General features: G+C 40.0%; 1 protein-coding gene across 2 annotated transcripts in view; it reads right to left on the reverse strand.

The window, feature by feature from the left end:
- The window catches only part of RPS6KA6 (ribosomal protein S6 kinase A6), a 67,485-nt gene that overhangs the window by 24,614 nt on the left and 19,517 nt on the right, over positions 1–23,354 (reverse strand). For both annotated transcript variants that reach the window (XM_087877410.1, XM_087877411.1), the window contains exons 2-8: positions 16,875–16,934; positions 9,194–9,310; positions 8,766–8,847; positions 7,350–7,430; positions 4,381–4,460; positions 2,056–2,162; positions 1,399–1,436 (exon numbers count right to left, since the gene is read on the reverse strand). In XM_087877410.1, the coding sequence (XP_087733536.1) occupies positions 1,399–1,436; positions 2,056–2,162; positions 4,381–4,460; positions 7,350–7,430; positions 8,766–8,847; positions 9,194–9,310; positions 16,875–16,934 (565 nt within the window). The remainder of the gene's footprint in view (positions 1–1,398; positions 1,437–2,055; positions 2,163–4,380; positions 4,461–7,349; positions 7,431–8,765; positions 8,848–9,193; positions 9,311–16,874; positions 16,935–23,354) is intronic.

The following is a 23,354-nucleotide window of genomic DNA, read 5'->3' on the forward strand; positions in this document are numbered from 1 at the left end:
GGACTTGTTTTAGATGTAAAAGCAATATGCCTCACCACTGGGTCAATGAAAAGTTTGAAGGGGAGAATCGGTTTGGACTTAACTCTAGCTTCCAGGTTCTGGAAAGGTCCATCCGTCCAGGGCTTTGATCCGGTGATTCTCAACCTTGATAGCTTTAAGATTTGTGGATATGGCTGGCTGGGGAATTCTGGGACTTCAAGCCCACATACCTTAAAGAGTTGCCAAGGTTGAGAAGCACTGCTTTGATCTCTGCATGGCCTCCACCAGTCTCCAAGTGACAGATTTATACAACGGTACAAAGACCAAGCTAAAATTTTCAATGGTGTATCTTTTCTCCGAGTGGAGGATTTCAACCTAAGCCGGGGGTTGGACTAGAAGACCTCCAAGGTCCCTTCCTTCTGTTATTCTATTCTGTTATTCTATTCTATTCTATTCTATTCTATTCTATTCGATTCGATTCGATTCGATTCGATTCGATTCGATTCGATTCGATTCTAACGCAAGCCCTTCTTTGCGTCATCTCAGAAATGTATTGAATATATACCGTACATACAATAACATTTTTCTCCCCCAAAAAGCAGAATCCATGCTGAGCTTGTATACTCATTTCTGCTCACCCTATTTTAATATTTTCAGCCTATAGTGCAGCAAGCTAGCTAACACAGCTTTTCTTTGAAACATGCTTAGTTCCCAGGTGTCATTTTTAGTCAACATTCGGCGATAAAATGTAGTCTCAGCTACCTGCAGTTAAGCACCGAATTAGAATAATGAGGATTGGTATTTCTTCAATAGGCTAAAAGCCACTGTCTGGTTTTAAATTAATTGCATTTCTGCGATTAGAGCGTGTTGTTGTCGTAACACTTGTTTTGATTAGTTGTTTTATTATCTTGCTGGAGAATTTGTTTTGCTTTTATTGTACATACATATTAGTCGGCCTAACAGTTGGTGTCTAGGAAATGTTATAAATAAGCAATTATTATTTTTTGACAGATCCAAATGGAATGGCTTCTTGTGAAGCACACCAGATACTCTAAACAGCATGACCATAAGAATCAAAAACACATGAGAAAATTTACATATTCCAGAGAGGCTGAAAATGGGTAAGAAATCCACACGACTGTCTCTGAAAGTACAACATATACAACTGTACAACTGCACACTTGGTCTCGGCTGAAAGGCTGAGTTAAATGACTTTTACCGATTCTTTTAGGAATGTAGCATTTGTTCAACAAAAAGTTGAACAATAATTTGAAGGGATAAAGAAGGACATGACGGATGAATCTATCGAGCAACAATTTGTCCCACTTAAAAATACCTCCTGTTTTAATCAGCTGATGCTATTTATGTAATTATTATTTTTTTTAAAAAAAAAAAGCTATACTAATAAGTTTCACCTACCTGTTAACTTGATATGTCCTGCTTCATCAAGCAAAATGCTGAAAATTAAAATTCACATTCACCAATGCACATAACAGGAATATTTTAATAAGACAAATTAAAATGCTATAGTATTTACATTTAATTAATTAAGATTTTTCTGAAAACATATTGTGTAAAAAAAAAAGAGTAGAGGTAGTCTTTGATTTAACAACAGTTCGTTTAGTAACTGTTCCAAGTTACAACAGGACTGAAAAATGTAACTTATGGTTGTTTTTCCCACTTACAACCATCGGGGGGCATCCCCATGGTCGTTTGATCAAAATTCAGACAATTGGCAACTGACTCGTATTTATGACGGTTGCAGTGTCCCAGAGTCACATGATCACTTTTTGCAACTTTTTGACAAGCAAAGTCAATGGGCAAGCCAGATTCACTTAACAACAGTATTGCTAATTTAACAACTGCAGTGATTCACTTAACAACAGAAAGGTCGTAAAATAGGGCAAAATTCACTGAACACATGTCACACTTAACTGCAAAGATTTTGGGGCTAATTTATAGTCGTAAGTCAAGGACTACCTGTATAGCAGTGATTCCACATTTATTTTATGGCAAATACAAAGAAGGGTTTAAATAAGAGTACCATAATAGTGGATAAAATACATTTTACTTTACTTTTCTGGCTTCAAGTCCCTGTATACAATTCCCAAGCTGTGCAGGTGATCCAAAGCTAGAGCCAGTTCTGCGAGGTAGAATTTCACATCTTCCTCTGTAAACATAACCTAATAAGAACTATATAGATTTACATTCCGGTCTGGTTAAATTTCTGTACATCAAAGATGTTAGCAAATCCTACAAAGCAGTGGTGGGTTTCAATTTTTTTTACTACCGGTTCTGTGGGTGTGGCTTGGTGGACGTGGCATGGCTTGGTGGGCGTGGCAGGGGAAGGATACCGTAAAATCTCCATTCCCTCCCCACTCCAGGGAAAGGATACTGTAAAATCTCCATTCCCTCCCCACTCCAGGGAAAGGTTACTGCAAAATCCCCATTTCCTCCTGATCACCTGGGACTTGGGAGACAGAGAATAGATGGGGGCGGGGCCAGTCAGAATTTTTACTACCGGTTCACTGAACTACTCAAAATTTCCGCTACCGGTTCTCCAGAACTGGTCAGAACCTGCTGAAATCCACCTCTGCTACAAAGTTTAAAGATCTGCGATGCAAATTTATTAGTCTGTACTGCATGTTATCTGTGATCTTGGACGACCCACAAGATGGAACTGTACATATGCAACTTTGAAAAGGACAAATATTGATCCTATTATCCCAAAGGTGCTTTTTTTCAAAAGGCAACTGAACTTCCATTTTTTTTTCCTTGAAGACAAAGGAAAGCAAAAGGAAAAATAAATCCCAGTTGCCTTTTGAAAAAGCACCTTTGGGACAACCATGACCTGGATGACTGAGAATCTCCACGGACATTGATTCTATTAGTTCTCCAAAAATAAATATTCAGAGCATGCCTTTTGATGCAGCTCATGAATGACAAATGAATGGTTGGCCTCTGGAAGGACATGGGTCCAGCAAAATACCTAATTTCTCTGCATGAAAAAAAAAAAAGATCCAAATGAACAAGATTATTTAAGTATCTCAAATAATTCCATATGATGGAAAGTTCTCCAAGATCATAGAAAATAAAAGTGAGAGATCAGCTAACCATTAACAGACAAAACTCTGCATTTATCAGGGGCTGCCCCAAAGAAGAGAGAGTCAAGCTATTCTCCAAAGCACCTGAGGGCAGGACAAGAAGCAATGGGTGGAAACCTATCAAGGAGAGAAGCAATTTAGAACTAAGGAGAAATTTCCTGACAGTTAGAACAATTAATCAATGTATCTATCAATGTAAAGATTTTAATTGGTTTTAAATGGGATTTTAAATTTGGGGTTTTATAAATTGGGCCTATTATTTAATAATTTTAATTATTTTTAAATTTTGTCTGTCTTTGTGTTTTTAATTAGGCTGTACACCACCCTGAGTCCTTCGGGAGAAGGGCGGTATAGAAATAATAAAATAAAATAAAATAAAATAAAATAAAATAAAATAAAATAAAATAAAATAAAATAAAATATCAATCAGTGGAACAACTTGCCTCCAGAAGTTGTGAATGCTCCAACACTGGAAGTTTTTAAGAAGATGTTGGATAACCATTTGTCTGAAGTGGTGAAGGGTCTCCTTCCTAAGCAGGGGGTTGGACTAGAAGACCTCCAAGGTCCCTTCCAACTCTGTTATTCTATCTGAACATGGTTGGAGCACCTCAACAATTGAGTCCAACACTTGTTCGTGACTCATTAAAGAAGCCAGGTGATATGGGTTTTGCACTCCAGTGTGTTTTGAATCATCTCTTCTTTTAGCATCCCTTCTAAGACATTTCTAAGTCCTGGTTGAGGTGGGGGAGGACCTACTTCCTTACATAGCGAGAAATGCTTTATTTATTAATGTATTTGACCTCGTTGTGTTTTTACACAGAAACCTTTCCTCTGAGTGAGGAAAAAAATCCACATTTCTAAAAGCAGAGAGTAAGATGATTTTTAGGTAGTCATAACAGTGTAGGAGGCAACTATTTATTCAATCCTGCCTTTTCTCCAGAAAGCCAAAAACAGCATACCACCCTCTTAACTTCATGATCATAATTTGTCCTCACCATTTTGGAGGGAGATTAGGTTAAGAGATATTAACGGCAAGTTGATCCAGTTTCTTCACCGCTGAATAGTGACAGAGAGTCAGATTTAGGCCAAAAAAACAAAAACCACCCCAGATTTGAAACTAAGATATAGAATAAATGGATTTGAGTTAGTCATCTCCTCTGAGCATAATGTCCCTCTCAGATAGATATTGAAAATATAAAAAAGAGAAATCGGAGCTCTTGGAAGAAAAGGCAAAGATAAAAACTTACTATAAGGCTACCACTTCACACTATGTTTTAAAAGGTCCATAAATACATACCTCTTTGGATAATCTTGTGAACACGTCTCCTCCCCTGAGAAAATCCAATATTAAATATAGCTTTCCTTCAGTCTGGAAGGCTGGAAAGAGCAGCCATAAAATATGAATCAGTTTTGTGGAACAACAGATAGGCAGCATAGATAAAACACTTAAATAATATACCCTAATCACACGAGACTTTCGAGGGCTCTAAACTTTTAACTATTCAAGGCAAGAGGAATTAATCAAGAGGGATTCTATAAACATTTGGCCAAAATACTAAATTGATATCCACATATTTAGGTAAAACTTGAAATGCTTGTATTAGTATTTAATAGAATTACCCTGGGAGGCAGAATTTTTTGTGACCTTCTTCATTTATAGAATAGAATAGAATAGAATTCTTTATTGGCCAAGTGTGATTGGACACAGAAGTAATTTGTCTTAGGTGTATATGCTCTCAGTGTACACAAGGATAATAAAATACATTCATCAAGAATAAAAAGATACAACACTTAGTGATAGTCAAGGTTACTAGTAAGCTATCAAATCGTACTAGGAAACAAATAAAAACAATATAAATTGAAAGGAACATGGTTATAGTAATAAGTGGGAAGAGATAGATATTAGTAAGGAAGAGAAGAATAATAGTAATAGAGACTTAGTAAATTATTTGACAGTGTTGTGGGAATTAGTTGTTAAGCAGAGTGATGGCATTCGGGAAAAAACTGTCCTTATGTCTAGTTGTTCTGGTGTGCAGTGCTCTATAGCGTCGTTTTGAGGGTAGGAGTTGAAACAGTTTATGTCCAGGATGCGAGGGGTTTGTAAATATTTTCACAGCCCTCTTTTTGACTCGTGCAGTATGCAGGTCCTCAATGGAAGGCAGGTTGGTAGCCATTGTTTTTTCTGCAGTTCTAATTATCCTCTGAAGTCTGTGTCTGTCTTGTTGGGTTGCAGAACCAAACCAGACAGTTATGGAGGTGCAGATGACAGACTCAATAATTCCTCTGTAGAACTGTTATCAGCAGCTCCTTGGGCAGTTTGAGTTTTCTGAGCTGGCGCAGAAAGAACATTCTTTGTTGAGCTTTTTTGATTATCTTTTTGATGTTAGGTGTCCATTTTAAGTCTTGAGATATGATAGAACCTAGAAACTTGAAGGACTCTACTGCTGATACTGTGTTGTCTAGTATTGTAAGAGGTGATAGTATAGGATAGTAGTATAGTATAAGAGGTTTTGTTTTTAAAATCCACCAGGTTATCAGATGGAAGACTCAAATCCAGGAAGTCCCCACTGGCACTTTCACAACTGTTCAACAACTTTTAACATTGATTCCCAATGGAAAGCCAAATGGTCATTGAACATCCAGACGTAGGAAGACATAATGACCCCACTCAAAAAGTGCCAAACTTTGAGTTACCGGATCAGCAATGGACAATCCTGAATGGGAGTTGCACCTCACCCAGTGTCTGCCAGAACTCTCTGTGTAAATAGGGCATAGTATGTGGGTGACATATGGGCTCCCACGTCAATTGTCAGTCACATCATGACCGGCTGTAAGCTGAGGGATATACTGGTTCACTATTGACTTTTTAAAAAAATATAAACAATGCTGCACTTCAATGGTTAGATGGCCAAGACCCGTGATGCTGACCCTATGGTACATATGCCCAAAGTAGCATGCGAAGCCATGTTGCCCGGCAAACGCGGCCTTGCCTGTTTGTCTTCCAGGTTTCTGGCACGCATACGCACACGACGATCAGCTGTCCTTCGCCCACATGGCAGTGCCAAAAACCGTCTGTGCATGCGCACCGGCCAGCTAACTATTGGGTGCGCATGCGTGCCAGAACCGGGAAGTTCGGCTTTTCTGGAGCGTGATCCCTTTGCACACGCGGCAGTGCTGAAAACCAGCCTGCACATACGTGCCAGCCAGCTGATCATCGGGCACACATGTGTGCTAGAACCCGGATGTTCGGCTTTTCCGGAGCGCGGCTCAGATGAGCACGCACGCACGCGATGTTTCCGCGCAAGTGCCGAAAAGGTTCTCTATCACTGGCCTAGACATTTGGACATAGATCTTTTTAACATTTATATTTTATTACGTTCTATTGATTTAGATCAGGGTGTCAAAAACTCGACTTCATTGAGGGCTGCATCAGGTTTGTGTTATACCTGGGGGGGGCGTGGCCAGCTCGACATCACTTGTGTTGGGGGCACTTGTGGTGGTCACGTGCTTCCCTCAGACCCTCCCTCCCTCTCAGTATAACCTTCCTTCCTTCCTTTGTTCCTTCCTTCCTCCTTCCTTCCTTTTCTTTTTCCTTCCCTCTACATTCTCCTTTCTTCTTCCTTCCCCTCTTTCCTTCTTTTACCTTCCTTGCTCTCTTCCCATCTTCCCTTCTTTTTCTTTGTCTTTCCTCTTTCCCTTTCTCCTTTCCTGTCCCTTCTTGCATGCTCCAATGCAAAAAGGGAAACATTTCTCCTTTTGTTTTGTTTTTAGTTTGTTTTGCTAGCCCTCTGCCAGAGAAAACGGAGGCCTCCCCCCCCCCCATTTTCAGTTGCGATGGCCTCCTGCAACCTTTTGCCAGAAAAAAATGGGGCCATTGCGAGGCTTTTGTGACTGAGAACGGGGTCCAGGAGGGCCTCCTGCGGCCCTCTCAACCTTCATTTTCGCTGGCAGAGGCACTGTGGGCCAGATCTAAGCATCCTAATAGCCAAATTGGCACACAGGCCTTCAGTTTGACACCCCTGATCTAGATGAAATGTTAATATATATTGCTAGTCCATGTATGATATGCCCTACGCTACGTAAATAATAAAAATTTTATCTAAATAAACCCAGTTTCGTGGGAAACATTTAAAAATATCTGCTTAAACGGCTTGTCACACAATATAAAGTCTGTTTTCTTTTTTCTTTTTAACCAAGCTAGTAGATGTAATTCAAACTCTTAGAAACGGATAAACTTCGATCAAAGTCACAGACAATAATACTCACCATAGTGCAGTTTGACAATAAATGGATGATTTACTTCTACTAATATATCTCTCTCCATCTTTGTGCGGACTCTGTCTCGAACTGCAAACATAAATTTTCCAAGAAGAGTGAAACTAAATACGTATTTATGCCTTTCACAATAAGCTGACATAACAAAGGATTTTTACGAGCAAATTTCTATTAGTCAGTTTCAGATGTGTTCCAGTGATTTCCGTGGAAATTCCAGGGGAAACTTCAAACGACCATGAACATCTAACCATCAAGCACACCAAAACATCATGAAAAAGTCACAACTATCACATGACTCACGAGTATGGCATATTCGTGAACTGTGCCAACTTTTCCGTTGAGTCATTTAAAACAGCCACTTCAAAATTTTATTGGTAATTTTGGCACCAGATAAGACAATGGATAGAGGAGATACTAATGCAAAATATAGAAGCAAAATCAGAAGTCTTTTTGCTGGGTATTATTGAGGATAAATACAACAAGAGCACAATTTATCTAATGTTACACATTCTAACAGCAACAGATTAGCTTTTGCACAAAAATGGAAAAACAAAGAGACTCCCACAGAAGAAGAAGTGTTAGCTAAAATATTAATTTGCACGGAAGTGGACAGGCTGACCTTGGAACTTAAAGATAAGAATGAATCAGAGTATTATGAAATCTGGAACAAATTTTATTATTGGCTGGAAAGGAGAAATGCTGGGATATAGGATGATGAGTAAAAAGTTTGGAAGTTTTTATACTAATTTGTTATGATAGATATGACTGAATTAGATATCAAAATAATCTATATGGATGAAAGACTAATATACATTTTTGAAATGTGATAATTAGTGTAAATAAGTGTATCATTTATATGACAAAATTTGGTGAAAATGTTTAAACCGGAGATGTCACACTATGTCCATTGTTTTTGATTTGTATTATAAATAAAAAACATTTTTAAACAAACAAAACAAACTAACTAACTAACTTATATTGGTAATAATTGAATTGAACATGGAAATATCTATTTTTTTTTATTTATTTTTTTACACAGTGATATGGGACTGTCCCACTATCCTGCCAGAGCTAAAGAAGCTTCTTGGATGAGAAGCGAAACGTCTTCAAAAAAGAAAAAGAAGAAAGTCCATAAAAAAGTTGCCCCCCATAAAAAACACCTTTGGGGCAACCAGTTGGTTAGTGAAAAATCTACCATAATGAAACCACTTGCTTCCATATAAATAATACGTCACGTTCACAATATTGAATAGGATTTCACATTCATTCCTATGAGAAATTTCGAGTACCACATCTTCAGTGGAGTTTTATCAGCATTTTTAAGATAAAATTTGATTATTAAGTTCTGAATGGTTATTTTATTTCACAAATCAAAATAAACACAGCAGAAGCGTTTTTAAACTTTACCTTTCAAGGATGCCTTCTTTAGAACTTTCATGGCGTAAAGTTGTCCAGCATCAGGACCAATGATTTTTCTCACAAGGAAAACCTCAACAAACAATAAAGATTAAATATGTTATTGTTTATAAGTCTAAGTGCTACAGCTACTGCTACTGAAATGCTCACAGGATTTACTATAATAAGTTCCCCAGCACTTAAAAACACTAAGCTTCTATGTGCCGTGTTTCCCCCAAAATAATTATATTATATTATATTTTTTTGAACCCTGAAAGAAGCGCTTGGCCATATTGCCATGCGCTCAAAAGCCCGATTGGGCTTATTATCAGGGGATGTCTTATTTTGGGGGAAACAGGGTAGTAGAGGAATAAAATCAGGGGCTCTATGGGACATCCAATGCAACATTTAAAAGAAACACAGTTTATTTTCATTGTTACCTTTCCAAATGATCCTTGACCAAGGACTTTAAGCAATTCAAATTGTGCCGGATCTGCTTTTTCACATCCTTCTTTCACATGGTGGGTAATAGGAATCTCTTTGACACTTCCTTCATCCTATTGAAAGAAAGAAAGAAAGAAAGAAAGAAAGAAAGAAAGAAAGAAAGAGGGAGGGAGGGAGGGAGGGAGGAAAAGGGAGAGAGAAAGAGAAAGAGAGAGAAAGAGGGAAGGAAGGAAGAGAGAGAGAGAGAAAGAAAGAGGGAGGGAGGGAGGGAGAAAGAGAGATAGAGAAAGAAAGAAAAAGAGAGAAAGAGAGGAAAGGAAGAAAGAGAGAGAGAAAGGAAGAGAGAGGGGGTGGGAGGAGGGAGAAAGGGAGAAAGAGAAGGAAAGAAAGAAAGAAAGAAAGAAAGAAAGAAAGAAAGAAAGAAAGAAAGAAAGAAAGAAAGAAAGAAAAGCTGCTAAGAATGAGTGCTACATTAGTTAAGGTATCTGCACCCTGCTTGTTTACTTAGAAGGTTTTTCTATCAGATTATCCATAGTTGTAAACGATATTGTTTATATTTTATGATTTGTAAGGAACGATGGCTTACCACTTTTGAACAGGCTACTCAATATAAATATTTGGAGCAGAAGACCAGAACTATAGTTTACAATCTGAGAAAATGTATAGTAAAGCTTTTGTTATTTTTAAAGACTTGGCTATTTATATATTAAAGTAACTCTATCATTGTAGAATCCGGTGAAAAGGCACTGAGAAGGGACTCACTGTTTTATAGACTTTTGGATACACCTGCAGAATTTTACTTACCTTTACCTTTCAAGATTTAAAAGTATAAATAATTATTTCAGTTTATAAGGCTGAGACTCGTTTAAATTTTCTTGATTGTTTCATAAATCCAAAAATAACAGGGGGGAAAGGCAGGGTACAATCCAATATTACTTTACCAAGGAATAATTCATCCTATTTTGACTTATTCTGTGTTCTCTGATAAATAAAATTGTATGATTAATAATGACCTTGCAAAAGAAATGTCCTTCAGATCCTCTCCCATCTTTACTGAAAACTTCCCTGAAAAAGATCATTGAGCCCAACATTTCTTTGCCCATCTTTTCCATCACTTTAATCATTTACATCAGTGGCTTTTATTTTTTTAGAGAATAACAGAGTTGGAAGGGACCTTGGAGGTCCAAACCTCTGCTCAAGCAGGAAACCCTACACCATTTCAGACAAATGGTTGTCCAACATCTTCTTGAAACCCTCCAGCGTTGGAGCATTCACAACTTCTAGAGGCAAGTTGTTCCACTGGTTAATTGTTCTCACTGTCAGGAAACTTCTCCTTAGTTCTAAGTTGCTTCTCTCCTTGATTAATTTCCATCCGTTGCTTCTTGTCCTGCCGTCAGGTGCTTTGGAGAATAGCTTGACTCCTTCTTCTTTCTGGCAGCCCCTCAGATATTGGAACACTGCAATATTTTGTTCAGGTGTAAGATACTAGAAACCATCTGAGCACTAGCTTTGGGTACACTAAAAATGTACCCCTTTCCCAGAAAAAAAAGCAGTTTAAAGGTAGAAAACATGTTGCCGAGGGACAAAGGAAAAAGAAATGGTAGCCATCAGTCCAAGTGGAAGTGTCAATATCCAATATTTAAGGATGATGCTTTTCACTGTTTTTTGTTTAGAAAAAAAATATCATTTACATGAACCGATCTTAACAGTTCATCTGTTTGTGTGTTTAAAAGTGATCTGGAGTAACCCAGGTTTGACAGTAGAACAGGGTTTCTGTGGAAACTGACACAATAGTAATTAAATAAGAACTTAAGAAAACAACACTTTTGAATGCCACTGTCAGTGGAAATGATGTTATACTCGCTTATTACCATAATCGGAACATTTGCCGGCTGAGTCATCGTAGACCTCACACAACTGAAGGATCTGAAATGCTACAGTACTTCCAGTGAATTCTAAATACTGAGCGGTAGCCACATAATAGAGAGAGAGAGAAAAAAAAGGTTTTGAACAGAATTTGGAAATTCAACAGCTGTTAAGTGTGGGCAGCAGCTACACACGCAACAGAACAGGGGAAAGGAAACATGTGTTGTACAACTGCATAATGCTCCATTAGCTTCCAGCTTCGTCAGTTCTGGCCTAACATCTTCCCCAAAAACTTATATTTTTCACTTTCTTGTGTCAGCGTTCCAGAACAACCCAACTCCAATTAAAAACTCCGAGACAAACTTCATCTCAAAAATCTTCATTTATTGGAATAGGTATACCGGGACGTGATGGCTCAGTGGCTAAGACGCTGAGTTGGTCAATTGAAAAGTTGGCAGTTCAGCGATTCGAATCCCTAGTGCCGCGTAATGGGGTGAGCTCCCGTTTTACGTGTCCCAGCTTCTGCCAACCTAGCAGTTCGAAAGCACGTAAAAAATGCAAGTAGAAAAATAGGGACCACCTTTGGTGGGAAGGTAACAGCGTTCCGTGCGCCTTTGGCGTTGAGTCATGCCAGCCACATGACCAAGGGGATGTCTTCAGACAGCACTGGCTCTTCGGCTTTGAAACAGGGATGAGTACCGCCCCTAGAGTCGGGAACAACTAGCACATATGTCCGAGGGGAACCTTTACCTTTACCTTATACTGGCACACCTGGGAAAACCCGAATCTGAGAGTTCTGAGCTTTCCCTCAATAAATCAAAACCCCAAATCCAGCCCCTGCATCGATCAGTCCATCACATGGCCCAATCACCATCCATCCCAACTTGATCCACCACTGCAACCACTCGTCCTCTAGATGCAGGAGTACCATGACCTTGACTGAAAAGAAGAATGCTATTACGTCTAACAAAAATTGCCTCTACCATATCCCCGCTCCTACTTTCCCAAGCACAAGAAGGTGGCAGTGTGGAAGCTTCCAAGGTTAATATGGCTTCCAAAGGTGACATCTTGTTTCTATAGTCCAGTCTTGTAGTTAAGGAGATTGGACTGCAGAAAACAAGAAGGAAGTGAACATGTAAGCTGTTCGCAGTAACAGTGAAAAATGTCAACATGCACGTTATGATGGTGTCAAACACTGACTGCCTAATATCGTATGCAAGTATGTAAATTGTTGCTATGCTAGATGATGTCAACCTGTGTGCTCTTCTCTTCCTTTCTGTGGGACCTATCTTCAACCTATTCATTTGCTCCCCTAACACCTGAATTTGTTTAGCTTTTCCACAAGAGTGCTTTAATTAGATGTTATATGCACCAAGACAAATTCCTTGTGTGCCCAATCACACTTGGCCAATAAAAAAAAATATTCTATTCTATTCTATTCTATTCTATTCTATTCTATTCTATTCTATTCTATTCTATTCTATTCTATTCTTATTCCTATTCCATTCCATTCTATTCCATTCCACTCTACTCTACTCCTAATTCTATTCCCTTCCCTTCCCTTCTCTTCTCTTCTACTCTACTCTACTCTACTCTACTCTCTACTCTACTCTTCTATCCCATTTCTACATTCTATTCTATTCTATTCTTATTTATATTCCATTCCATTCCACTCCACTCTACTCCTAATTCTATTCCCTCTTCTCTTCTCTTCTACTCTCTTCTACTCTACTGTACTCTACTCTACTCTCTACTCTATTCTTCTATCCCATTTCTACATTCTATTCTATTCTATTCTATTCTATTCTATTCTATTCTATTCTATTCTAGATGTAAATCTAGAACATCTGTAGCATAGATGAGACGTTTCAGCGATTCACCAATGTTGCCAAGATCTAACTTAAGTAATCAACTGGATTTTACAATATTTATTTACTTCCTTCTTCCTCGATTCTATTTAAAAGATAGAAACAAATTCACAGAATTATTAAAAAAAAAAAGCAAACGAGTCAGAAGAAAAGTTTTCGTTTTCAGTTCTAGGCTGAAGAACTGGTATCATTCCATGTTCTTCTGTTTCATACCTATTACTACGACTGGACTTAAGCAGTGATGTACAGTACCATTTCTGTCCAATATAATTGAGCAGAAATATGTAATGGCATGAATCTATGTAATATTGTATCGCTGTTAATTAGAATCCCAAGTTTTTTGTTTTTATTTTTATAAATCCCAACAGTTTCAATAATGCAGTAAATCATCTTATTATATTCTATTATGCTACTGCATTATTAATACAGCATTACAATAATGTTATAATACTGGCAAACTGTATTTTAAAGTTATGATACTATCTCCACAAAATTTATCTGATTTCATCCAAACCAGTGAACATCACTAATTAGCAGTAAGTGTTAATTAATATTATAAATATTACATAGTAAGCGTCAGCTTTATCTAAATCTAGTCTTAATATTGAGTATTGATCACTGCAGTTGTCATTCCAACATTAATATTCCCAAAACCACCTAGAACCTTACCAACCAGTATACAACACATTCTTTAATTTGTAGGAAATGAATATGAAATACATATTACCGCATGACAAATAGAATAGAATATCAGAGTTGGAAGGGACCTTGGAGGTCTTCTAGTCCAACCCTCTGCCCAGGCAGGAAACCCTACGCCACTTCAGACAAATGGGTATCCAACATCTTCTTTAAAATTTCCAGTGTTGGAACGTTCAATAGGCAACTTCTGCAGGCAAGTTGTTCCACTGATTAATTGTTCTAACTGTCAGGGAATTTCTCCTTAATTCTAAGTTGCTTCTCTCCTTGATTAGTTTCCACCCATTGCTTCTTGTTCTACCCTGTGCTTTGGAGAATAGTTTGATTCCCTCTTCTTTGTGGCAGCCCCTGAGATAGTGGAACACTGATATCACGTCTCCCCTAGTCCTTCTTTTCATCAAACTAGACATATCCAGTTCCTGCAACCGTTCTTTAGCCACCAGTCCCCTAATCATCTTGGTTGCTGTTCTCTGCACTCTTTCTAGAATTTCCACATCTTTTTTACATCGTGGCGACCAAAACTGAATGCAATATTCCAAGTGTGGTCCTACCAAGGCATTACAAAGTGGTATTAACACTACACGTGATATTGATTCTATTTCTCTGTTTATGCAGCCCAGACAAAGTTATTATATTTTCCAGATCCCAGGCCTTGTGCTGCTAATATTTAAAAAAGAATCTTGTCTAATAAGAAAAATGTTATCTATCTCCTAGATTAAGCGTCTTACCAGTTCTAATTTACAGGGAAGTATTACTATGTATAGCAATTTCTGGAATAACACAAAACATAAAACAAATAAAAGTTCCTTGGCCCATAGCTTCTCTTTAATTAACAGCCAACGCATTTACTGATGAGACCTACTAATATATGGTTAGGATGGGAGTTCTCATGTTACGGACAATGTAATTTGTTGGGAATGAGTGGGAGAGTTTCTTCCAGGATAAGCATTAGAATCCGTGGAGAATTTCCACATCTCTTTTGGATTCTTTTTTCTTTTTTCCCCAGCTTTTGAAACAAATATATGTTTCGTGAGTGTGTGTAATGTGTGTGTATCAGTGGTGGGTTGCCCCCGGTTCGGATCGGTTCACAAGAACCAGCAGTAAAACCGGCGGGAGGCCCCGCCCACTGACCTGGATGTCATCAGTGATCTGCGCATGCGTAGAAGCAAGGCGTGTGCGTGAGCGAAGCAAGGGTGCGCGCACGATCCCGTTGCGAACCAGTAGTAAAGTTAAGTAGAACCCACCCCTGGTATGTATGTGTCAGTGGTGGGTTTCAAATTTTTTTACTACTGGTTCTGTGGGTGTAGCTTGGTAGGCGTGGCATGGCTTGGTGGGCGTGGCAGGGGAAGGATACTGTAAAATCTCCATTCCCTCCCGATCAGCTGGGACTCAGGAGGCAGAGAATAGATGGGGGTGGGACCAGTCAAAATTTTTACTACCGGTTCTCCGAACTACTCAAAATTTCTGCTACCGGTTCTCCAGAACTGGTCAGAACCTGCTGAAACCCACCTCTGGTATGTGTGTGTCTGTGAGAGCATGCATGGAATCACCTCTGTACCTTCTACTATCAACAGGGAAATATAAAATAGAGCAATTGTCAACCTGAATTAGCATTTCATTGTCAAAATAGTTTTAAGGAGCTCATTTCCTAGTTAAGTTTGCAAGCAAAAATACAAGCTGTTGGGAGAGAATGAATCTGTTATCCCTGAGAGAAAATAAAATCAGAGCAAGCAACATCATGTTAAATAACAACTATGGAATTAAAACACCAAAACACAATTCGGTGTTTCTGACAATGAATTTGACACATTAGAGAACCCTTCCTTCTGTTGTAATGGGTTTCAATTCTCTGAGCCAAGAACTATTTTATTTTTCTCAACTATATCTGCAACTAGCCATCACGTGGATTTCTTAGAGCACTATGTGCAATTGTAAGTAAGCATGGTAAATAAGCTGATAAGGTATCAAACCTCCCCCACAGCTTTCTGCAAGCCAGAAAGGAGAAATATTTCTGCAAACAAGACACTTTTGCAAACTTCGTTTTCAAATGTTGTTTTCCACCGCTGGACTCAGTAGATGGCAGCACGCAGCTAGCCATAACTGATCTCATAAATTAAGCAGCCATCAGCCCCGGTTAGTATTTGATTTTGTGAGAATTAGATGGGAATTCCAAGGGAACCGGCTGGACTGGAAAATAGAAAAAAAAAAAAGAATCTCGGAAGAGGCAATGGCAAACCACTTCTCTTGGGAATGTCAAGAAAATTGCATGGATATAACCACAAAGAATGAAGTTTGACCGAAGGGCATCTTTACCCCTTCGAATCAAAAACCTTGAGATTTGCAAAAAAAAAAAAAAAAAAAAAAAAATCCAGGTGCATGTTCAGACTAAATTCTGTTACCCTGTTTCCCCGAAAATAAGACATCCCCTGATAATAAGCCCAATCAGGCTTTTGAGAGCATGCACTAAAATTAGCCTCGCCCCGAAAATAAGCCCTCCCAAAAATATTTAAATGCAGAGCTGGAAATCAGGTAAGATGGCAAGAGGAGCCCCATCTTGCTCCACGTGCCCCAAAATAATAAGACCTCCCCGAAAATAAGGCCAAGCACTTATATCGGGGTTCAAAAAAATATAAGACGGGGTCTTATTTTCGGGGAAACATGGGTAGATCTTGGAAAGACATCATCCCAGATCAGAGGTCCCATTTTGCACACTGGACTATAAGTCTTATTTTAGGGGAAACACGGTAGCTAGCCCCTTTTTCCTGCTTCAAGCAAGCAGGAGCTCCGGATGCGATTCTTATAGAATTAGATTTTTTTATTTAAAAAAATGCAGACTTGCATCTTGAAAATATGTAATTATTTTAAAAGCACAGCTAGGCAAACCAAATAATTTTGTATGTACTTTCCATCAGCGTGGCCCAAAAAGTCATTTCCCCTGATGCAACAGCAAGGAAAATTTCATTTGTCTCTTTTACACTGGTACCGTATAATTTTGTTTTCTTGCATTCAATCTTGTCCAATTCTTATAGACTGCCTGCAGTTTTCTTGGCAAGTTTTTTCCCATAAGTAGTTTACCATTGCTTTTTTCCTCAGGCTGAAGAAACATGACTGGCCCAAGATCAGCCCAGAAGATTAAAACTCACAGTCTGCTGGTTTTTAATCTAATGCTTTGATGACTACACCCAACAGGTTCCCTAGATAATATAAAATTATTTCAATTCCCATCATGAGGAATATCCCAACTTACGTTACAGGAATATGGTTCTCCTTCCTCCATAGGTTCGTCCACCATTTTGATGCCATTCAGCTGAAAAATAAAAAAGTCATCGTGAGTTCAAAGGCATTAGCAATCACATTTCCTTTTTTCATTCAGTGTCATCGAAAAGAAATTGAGAAGGCTCTTGCACATCACCCAAAATGGGCGTTTGTTTTAGGGACAAAGTTTAGCTAATCCAAAATAAATTATCCAGTACGCTGGGAAGTTGTTACAGGTGTGATACAAGAGGAAGAAGAGCCGTGGTGGCCCAGTGGTGAGAATGCAGCATTGCAGGCTAATTCTGCCAACTGTCAGCAGTTCGATCTTGACTGGCTCAAAGTTGGCTCAGCCTTCCATCCTTCCGAGGTCGGTAAAATGAGGAGCCAGATTGTTGGAGGGCAATATGCTGACTTGGTAAACCAGCAGGTTCTGAGCAGTTCTGGAGAACCGGTAGTAGAAACTTTAAGTAGTTCGGAGAACCGGTAGTAAAAATTCTAACTGGCCCCGCCCCATCTAGTCTCTGCCTCCTAAGTCCCAGCTGATCGGGAGGAAATGGGGATTTTGTAGTAACCTTCCCCTGGATTGGGGAGGGAATGGAGATTTCAAAGTATCCTTCCCCTGGAGTAGGGTGGGAATGGAGATTTTACAGTATCCTTCCCCTGTCACGCCTACCAGGCCACGCCCACAGTAAAAAAAATTGAAACCCACCACTGTGGTAAACCCCTTAGAGAGGTCTGTAAAGCACTATGTGTATTTTGTGACATCACACTCTCCCCACTACAATTTTATCAAGCGATTGTAAGATGAAGATTTTACAATTTCTCAGTTTTATTAGTTTATAATATAAAATACAAAAATAAATACCCTGTTTCCCCAAAAATAAGACATCCCCTGATAATATGCCCAATCAGGCTTTTGAGCACATGCGCTGAAATAAGCCTCCCCCTAAAAATAAGCCCTCCCCGAAAATATTTAAACGCAGAGTTGGAAATCAGAAAAGACAGCAAGAGGAGCCCCATCTTGCCCCATGCACCCCAAAATAATGACCTCCCCCCAAAAAAGGCCAAGCCCTTTTTCGAGGTTCAAAAAAAATATAAGACAGGGTCTTATTTTCAGGAAAACATGGTAGTAAGAAAAATAAGGGAGGAAAGGGGATGAGAGAAGTGTAGAAAAGAAGGAAAAAAAGAAAGAAAAAAAGGTGTGGACTTCCAACTCCCTAGAATAAACAGTAATATCAAAGCTCAACTTTTTAACTTTTACATAATAGTATAAACTAGCCATTTCTATAACAACATATCTATCTAATCGATAAAACCCAAAATCAAAGTTTCATTTTTTCCCCCACCTCAAGCATGAAGTCCAGAAGCGGTTTCCAAGGAGAAACAAACATTACTTTTTTTTTTTTTTTGCTTTGATCAAAGTGGTCAGTTTGGCCATCTCTTCTAAGTCCATCAACTTTTGTAATGAGATGAAGATTTTAATGTTATCTCACATTCGCTCACCAAACTCAAAGATTGGGAGAAGCACAACGGACAGCGAAATGGAAAGAGTTCTGACAATCTTTCCCGAAGGTAGTATTTTGAGGGGGGAAAATCATTGCGAATAGCAGCTACCTTTCAGTCTACAGCAGGGGTGTCAAACTCGATTTCACTGAGGGCCGCCTCAGGGTTATGTTTGACCTCAGGGGACCGGGAGGAGCGGTGGCCAGGGGGCATGGCCAGTTCATTGTCACTCATCAAGGCTCTGTTTTCGGCTGCGACAGCCTCCTGCAGTCCTCTGCCTGTAAAAACGGAGCCCAGGAGGGCCGCGTGTGGTCCTCCCGAGCCCCATTTTCACTGGCAAAGGGCTGCAGGGAGCTGTCGTGGCTGAAAACGGAGCCCGGGAGGCCTGCCCGAGCTCCATTTTCACTGGCAGAGACACAGCGGGCTGGTCCTTTGATGGTTCCAGGAACGGGTCCACAGGTCACATCTAAGCACCCTGTGGACCGGATCTGGCTTGTGGACCTTGAGTTTGACACCCCTGGTTTACAGGGTTGCATCTTCCTCCTTTTTTTCTTTTTTCAGGAAGTAACATTAAATTCACTTTTCAATGGAACATGCTCTCCAATCTACTTGCTAAAGTCCATAAGATCATAGCAACAGAATATAACAATAGGCCAGAGAGCAGATGCACTAACGTAAGCAGTACATGCTTTCAAAATACACAAGGAATATTTATGCTTAACGTCCTCAGATGTTTATAAAGGAACAGAAATACAAACCATCGCTTCCCAAACTTCTGTTCTACGATGAGAATAACCAGAAAACTTTGATAAGTGTTTCGTGATAACCTTAAAGGTTCTACACTGAAGACAGAAAAACGTGTTTTTATCTGTATCAGCACTCGCTGGATTTGATGCTTTTTCAGAAAATACAGTAAAGCCGTTGAGAGGTTTGAAATGATTGTTAGCCGATATCCTGCTTTTCAAAATGAAACCATCCTTTGGATTGTATCTGAGTACTCAAAAGAAAATGTTTAGAATGAAGGAGCTGGAAGGGACCTTGGAGGTCTTCTAGTCCAGCCCCCTTGCTCAAACAGGAGGACCTATACCAGTGATGGAGAACCTATGGCACATGTGCTGGAAGTGGCACGCAGACCCATCTCTCCGGGCATGCAAGCCATCGCCTATTGCTCGGTGGTGGGTTCCAACTGGGGTTACCACCGGTTCTCTTCGCTTTGCGCACGATCACCATGCCTTTGTAGCACAGTGGACTAATGCACTGTTATTAACATCTGCTGCTTGCAATTACTGCAAATTCAAATCTCGCCAGGCTCAAGGTTGACTCAGCCTTCCATCCTTTCAAAGGTAGGTAAAATGAGGACCCAGATTGTGGGGGCAATAAGCTGACTTTGTATAAATATACAAAAGTATGAAGGCTATTGCTTAACGCATTGTAAGCTGCCCTAAGTCTCCAGAGAAGGGCGGCATATAAATTAAAGCAAAAAAAACAAAAAACCCCATGCTTGCATCATGCGCACATAGATGCGAGCTTGCGCTCCGCGCAAACGCATTAGATTTCTGCCCAGCTGAGGTGTGGCAATCCACTCTGCCATGCTATCATCTGGGCTAAAAATCGACAAATAAAGGTAGATATAATGGTGGGATGGGCGGGAGGGCCCAGCTCACAGTCATAGAGAACCGGTTTGCTGACGTCACATCATCACCACTACTGGCTCGCCCGAACCGGGCAGAACCAGGAACAACCCATCACTGCAGTTGTTCTTCTGGGTTCCTGTACTCCAGCCAGCTGGTCTTCATGCATGCAGGAGCGCTGGAAAATGGAAGAGCAGTCTCCCAGTGCGCATGCGCGTGCTAGGTGGTTGCTCTTCTAGTTTGCATATATGCACTGAGCACCTGGTCTTCTAATTTCTGGCGTGCATGCGCACGCGTACACCAACTAGACCAGAAGATCATCTTCCCAGCATGCACATGTGCACTGGGTGGCTATTCTTCCTGTTTCCGGTGTTCCCGTACACATGAAGACCAGCTAGAGTGGATCATCCACTAAGACTCCAAGGTCCCTCACACAGTTACTGTTTTGAGCCAGGAGGATGAAGTAAAAGTGGAAATGCCAAATTAATCTAGTGGGTCAAAGCATATGGAGGCTAATTAGGTGAGAATTTTACTTAAATTCTTTTTAAAAAGTCAAGTGCATCAGCTGCTACAATTCAGACAGATGGCTCATGAGATTTCCTTCTCAACCTAATTTTAAATAATTGGCCCCATTTTATGAAAAGTCACACCAAGTTAAATAATTTTTTTTTGGTCTTTTTTTCCCTTACGATGAAGTTGCTAAATTTGTTCAAAGTTGCACTTTAGAAAGGACGATACGTTCTCGTCCTAACATGTCGACTATGTTCATTAAAAACTGGAAAAACCTGATAAAGAACCCGAGGATAATTATTCATTTAAAGAGACGAATTATCATATAATTCGGCAACAACTCATGTTCATCTACCCTCCCATCCTATAACATGTGTGCATATCTGCACACACCCATTACCACATGCTAGGAAATATCTTTCTGGATTATTAAAGCAACAGGAGTCATCAGCTATCTACCACAAACTTCTTCATGTAGTCCACAAAATGAAACTGAACATGTCCTGCCTTTATTATTTTTACAAATAACTCAAGGCAGAGAACAAATCCTACATACATTCTTCCTTCTATTTTCTCCATAATGAATTGGGCTGAGACAGGGAGAGAGAGAAAGAGAGAGAGACTGACCCAACTGGCTGTTGTGGCTAAAATGGGATTAGAACTCACTGTCGCCTGGTGACTGACCCAAAATCACCCAGCTGGCTTTCATTGCTAAAGCAGGACTAGAACTCACTGTCTGCTGATGATTCAGGAGTCACCAAAGATAACTTTCATGGTTAAAGCATTATTAGAACTCACGTAGAACTCGCATAGGACTATAGTCAAGGTGATGGTTTTCCCAGTTGCAATGTATGGTTATGAAAGTTGGATCATAAAAAAGGCTGAGCGCCAAAGAATTGAGGCCTTTGAACTCTGGTGCTGGAGAAGCCTCCTGCGAGTCCCTTGGACTGCAAGGCGATCCAACTGGTCAGTCCTAGAGGAGATCAATCCTAACTGCTCTTCAGAAGGCCAGATCCTGAAGATGAAACTCAAAGACTTTGGCCACCTCATGAGAAAGAAGGACTCACTGGAGAAGAGCCTAATGCTGGGAAAGATTGAGGGCAAAAGAAGAAGGGGACGACAGAGAACAAGGTGTCTGGATGGAGTCACTGAAGCAGTAGGCATGAACTTAAATGGACTCCAGAGGATGGTAGAGGACAGGAAGGCCTGGAGGAACGTTGTCTATGAGGTCGCGATGGGTCGGACATGACTTCGCAACTAACAAGAAGAAGAACTCACAATCTTCCAGTTTAATGAAAAGAGGGACTACGGGTGACCTGATAGCAGTCTTCCAATATCTCAGGGGCTGCCACAAAGAAGAGAGGGTCAACCTATTCTCCAAAGCACCTAAGGGCAGGACAAGAAGCAACGGGTGGAAACTAATCAAGGAGAGAAGCAACTTAGAACTAAGGAGAAATGTCCTGACAGTGAGAACAATTAACCAGTGGAACAGCTTCCTGTCCAGAAGCAACCTCCAGGGTGCTCCATCCCTGGAGGTTTTTAAGAAGAGATTGGACAACCTTCCAAATCTGTTATTCTGTTATACAGTGTCAGCTTCCATTGCATTGTTCAATAGTGCAATATCTTCTATGCGGCACTGCAAGGAAGGTGAACACCAGTGAAAGGGTGTGTGAGAACAGACTGCTAAACGATTTGAAACAAAGTTAGAAAATGAATACAAAAATGAATAGATTCACTTGGAACAGAAAAAGGTAGTTCCATTAAGGGGAAATAAATTCAGCTCATTTCAAATTGAATTTCAACCATGGGAGGTACCTTGATTTGGTAGGGAACCACTCAACAAAAGACCCTAGATTTTAATCCCCATGAAAGCAGCTCTTTTGCAAGTCCCAATATGAGACTATGTTCACATAATACGTTAGTCAAAGCTTACAGTTAAGCGAGCATCAGCAGGACAATTACTGGCCTTCTCCAAGCCAATATAAAAAAGATGTTGAGACTCTAGAAAGAGTGCAGAGAAGAGCGACAAAGATGATTAGGGGACTGGAGGCTAACACATATAAAGAATGGTTGCTGGAATTGGGCATGTCTAGTTTGATGAAAAAAGGTACATGGTGGCCCAGTGGCTAAGATGCTGAGCTTGTCGATCGAAAGATCGGCAGTTCAGCGGTTCGAATCCCTAGTGCCACATAACAGGGTGAGCTCCCATTACTTGTCCCAGCTTCTGCCAACCTAGCAGTTCGAAAGCACCTAAAAAATGCAAGTACAAAAATAGGGACCACCTTTGGTGGGAAGGGAACAGCGTTCCGTGCCCCTTTGACATTGAGTCATGCCGGCCACATGACCACAGAGACATCTTCGGACAGCACTGGCTCTTCGGCTTTGAAACAGAGATGAGCACTGCCCCCTAGAGTCAGAAACTACTAGCACATATGTGCGAGGGGAACCTTTTACCTTTACCTAGTTTGATGAAAAGAAGGACTAGGGGTGACATGATAGCAGTGTTCCAATATTTCAGGGGCTCCCACAAAGAAGAGGGAGTCAAGCTATTCTACAAAGCACCTGAAGGCAAGATAAGGAACAATGGATGGAAACTAATCAAGGAGAAAAGCAACTTAGAACTAAGGAGAAATTTCCTGACACTTAGAACAATTAATCAGTGGATCGACTTGCCTCCAGAAATTGTGAATGCTCCAACACTGGACGTTTTTAAGAAGAGACAGCACAACCATTTATCTGAAATGGTATAGGGCTTCCTGCCTGAAAAGTGGATTGGACTAGAAGACCTCCAGAGTTCATTCCAACTCTGTTATTCTGTTCTGTTCTGG

Source organism: Pantherophis guttatus, chromosome 12, assembly GCF_059756535.1.
Source record: "Pantherophis guttatus breed Tessera chromosome 12, ASM5975653v1, whole genome shotgun sequence".
Taxonomy (NCBI): Eukaryota; Metazoa; Chordata; class Lepidosauria; order Squamata; family Colubridae; genus Pantherophis; species Pantherophis guttatus.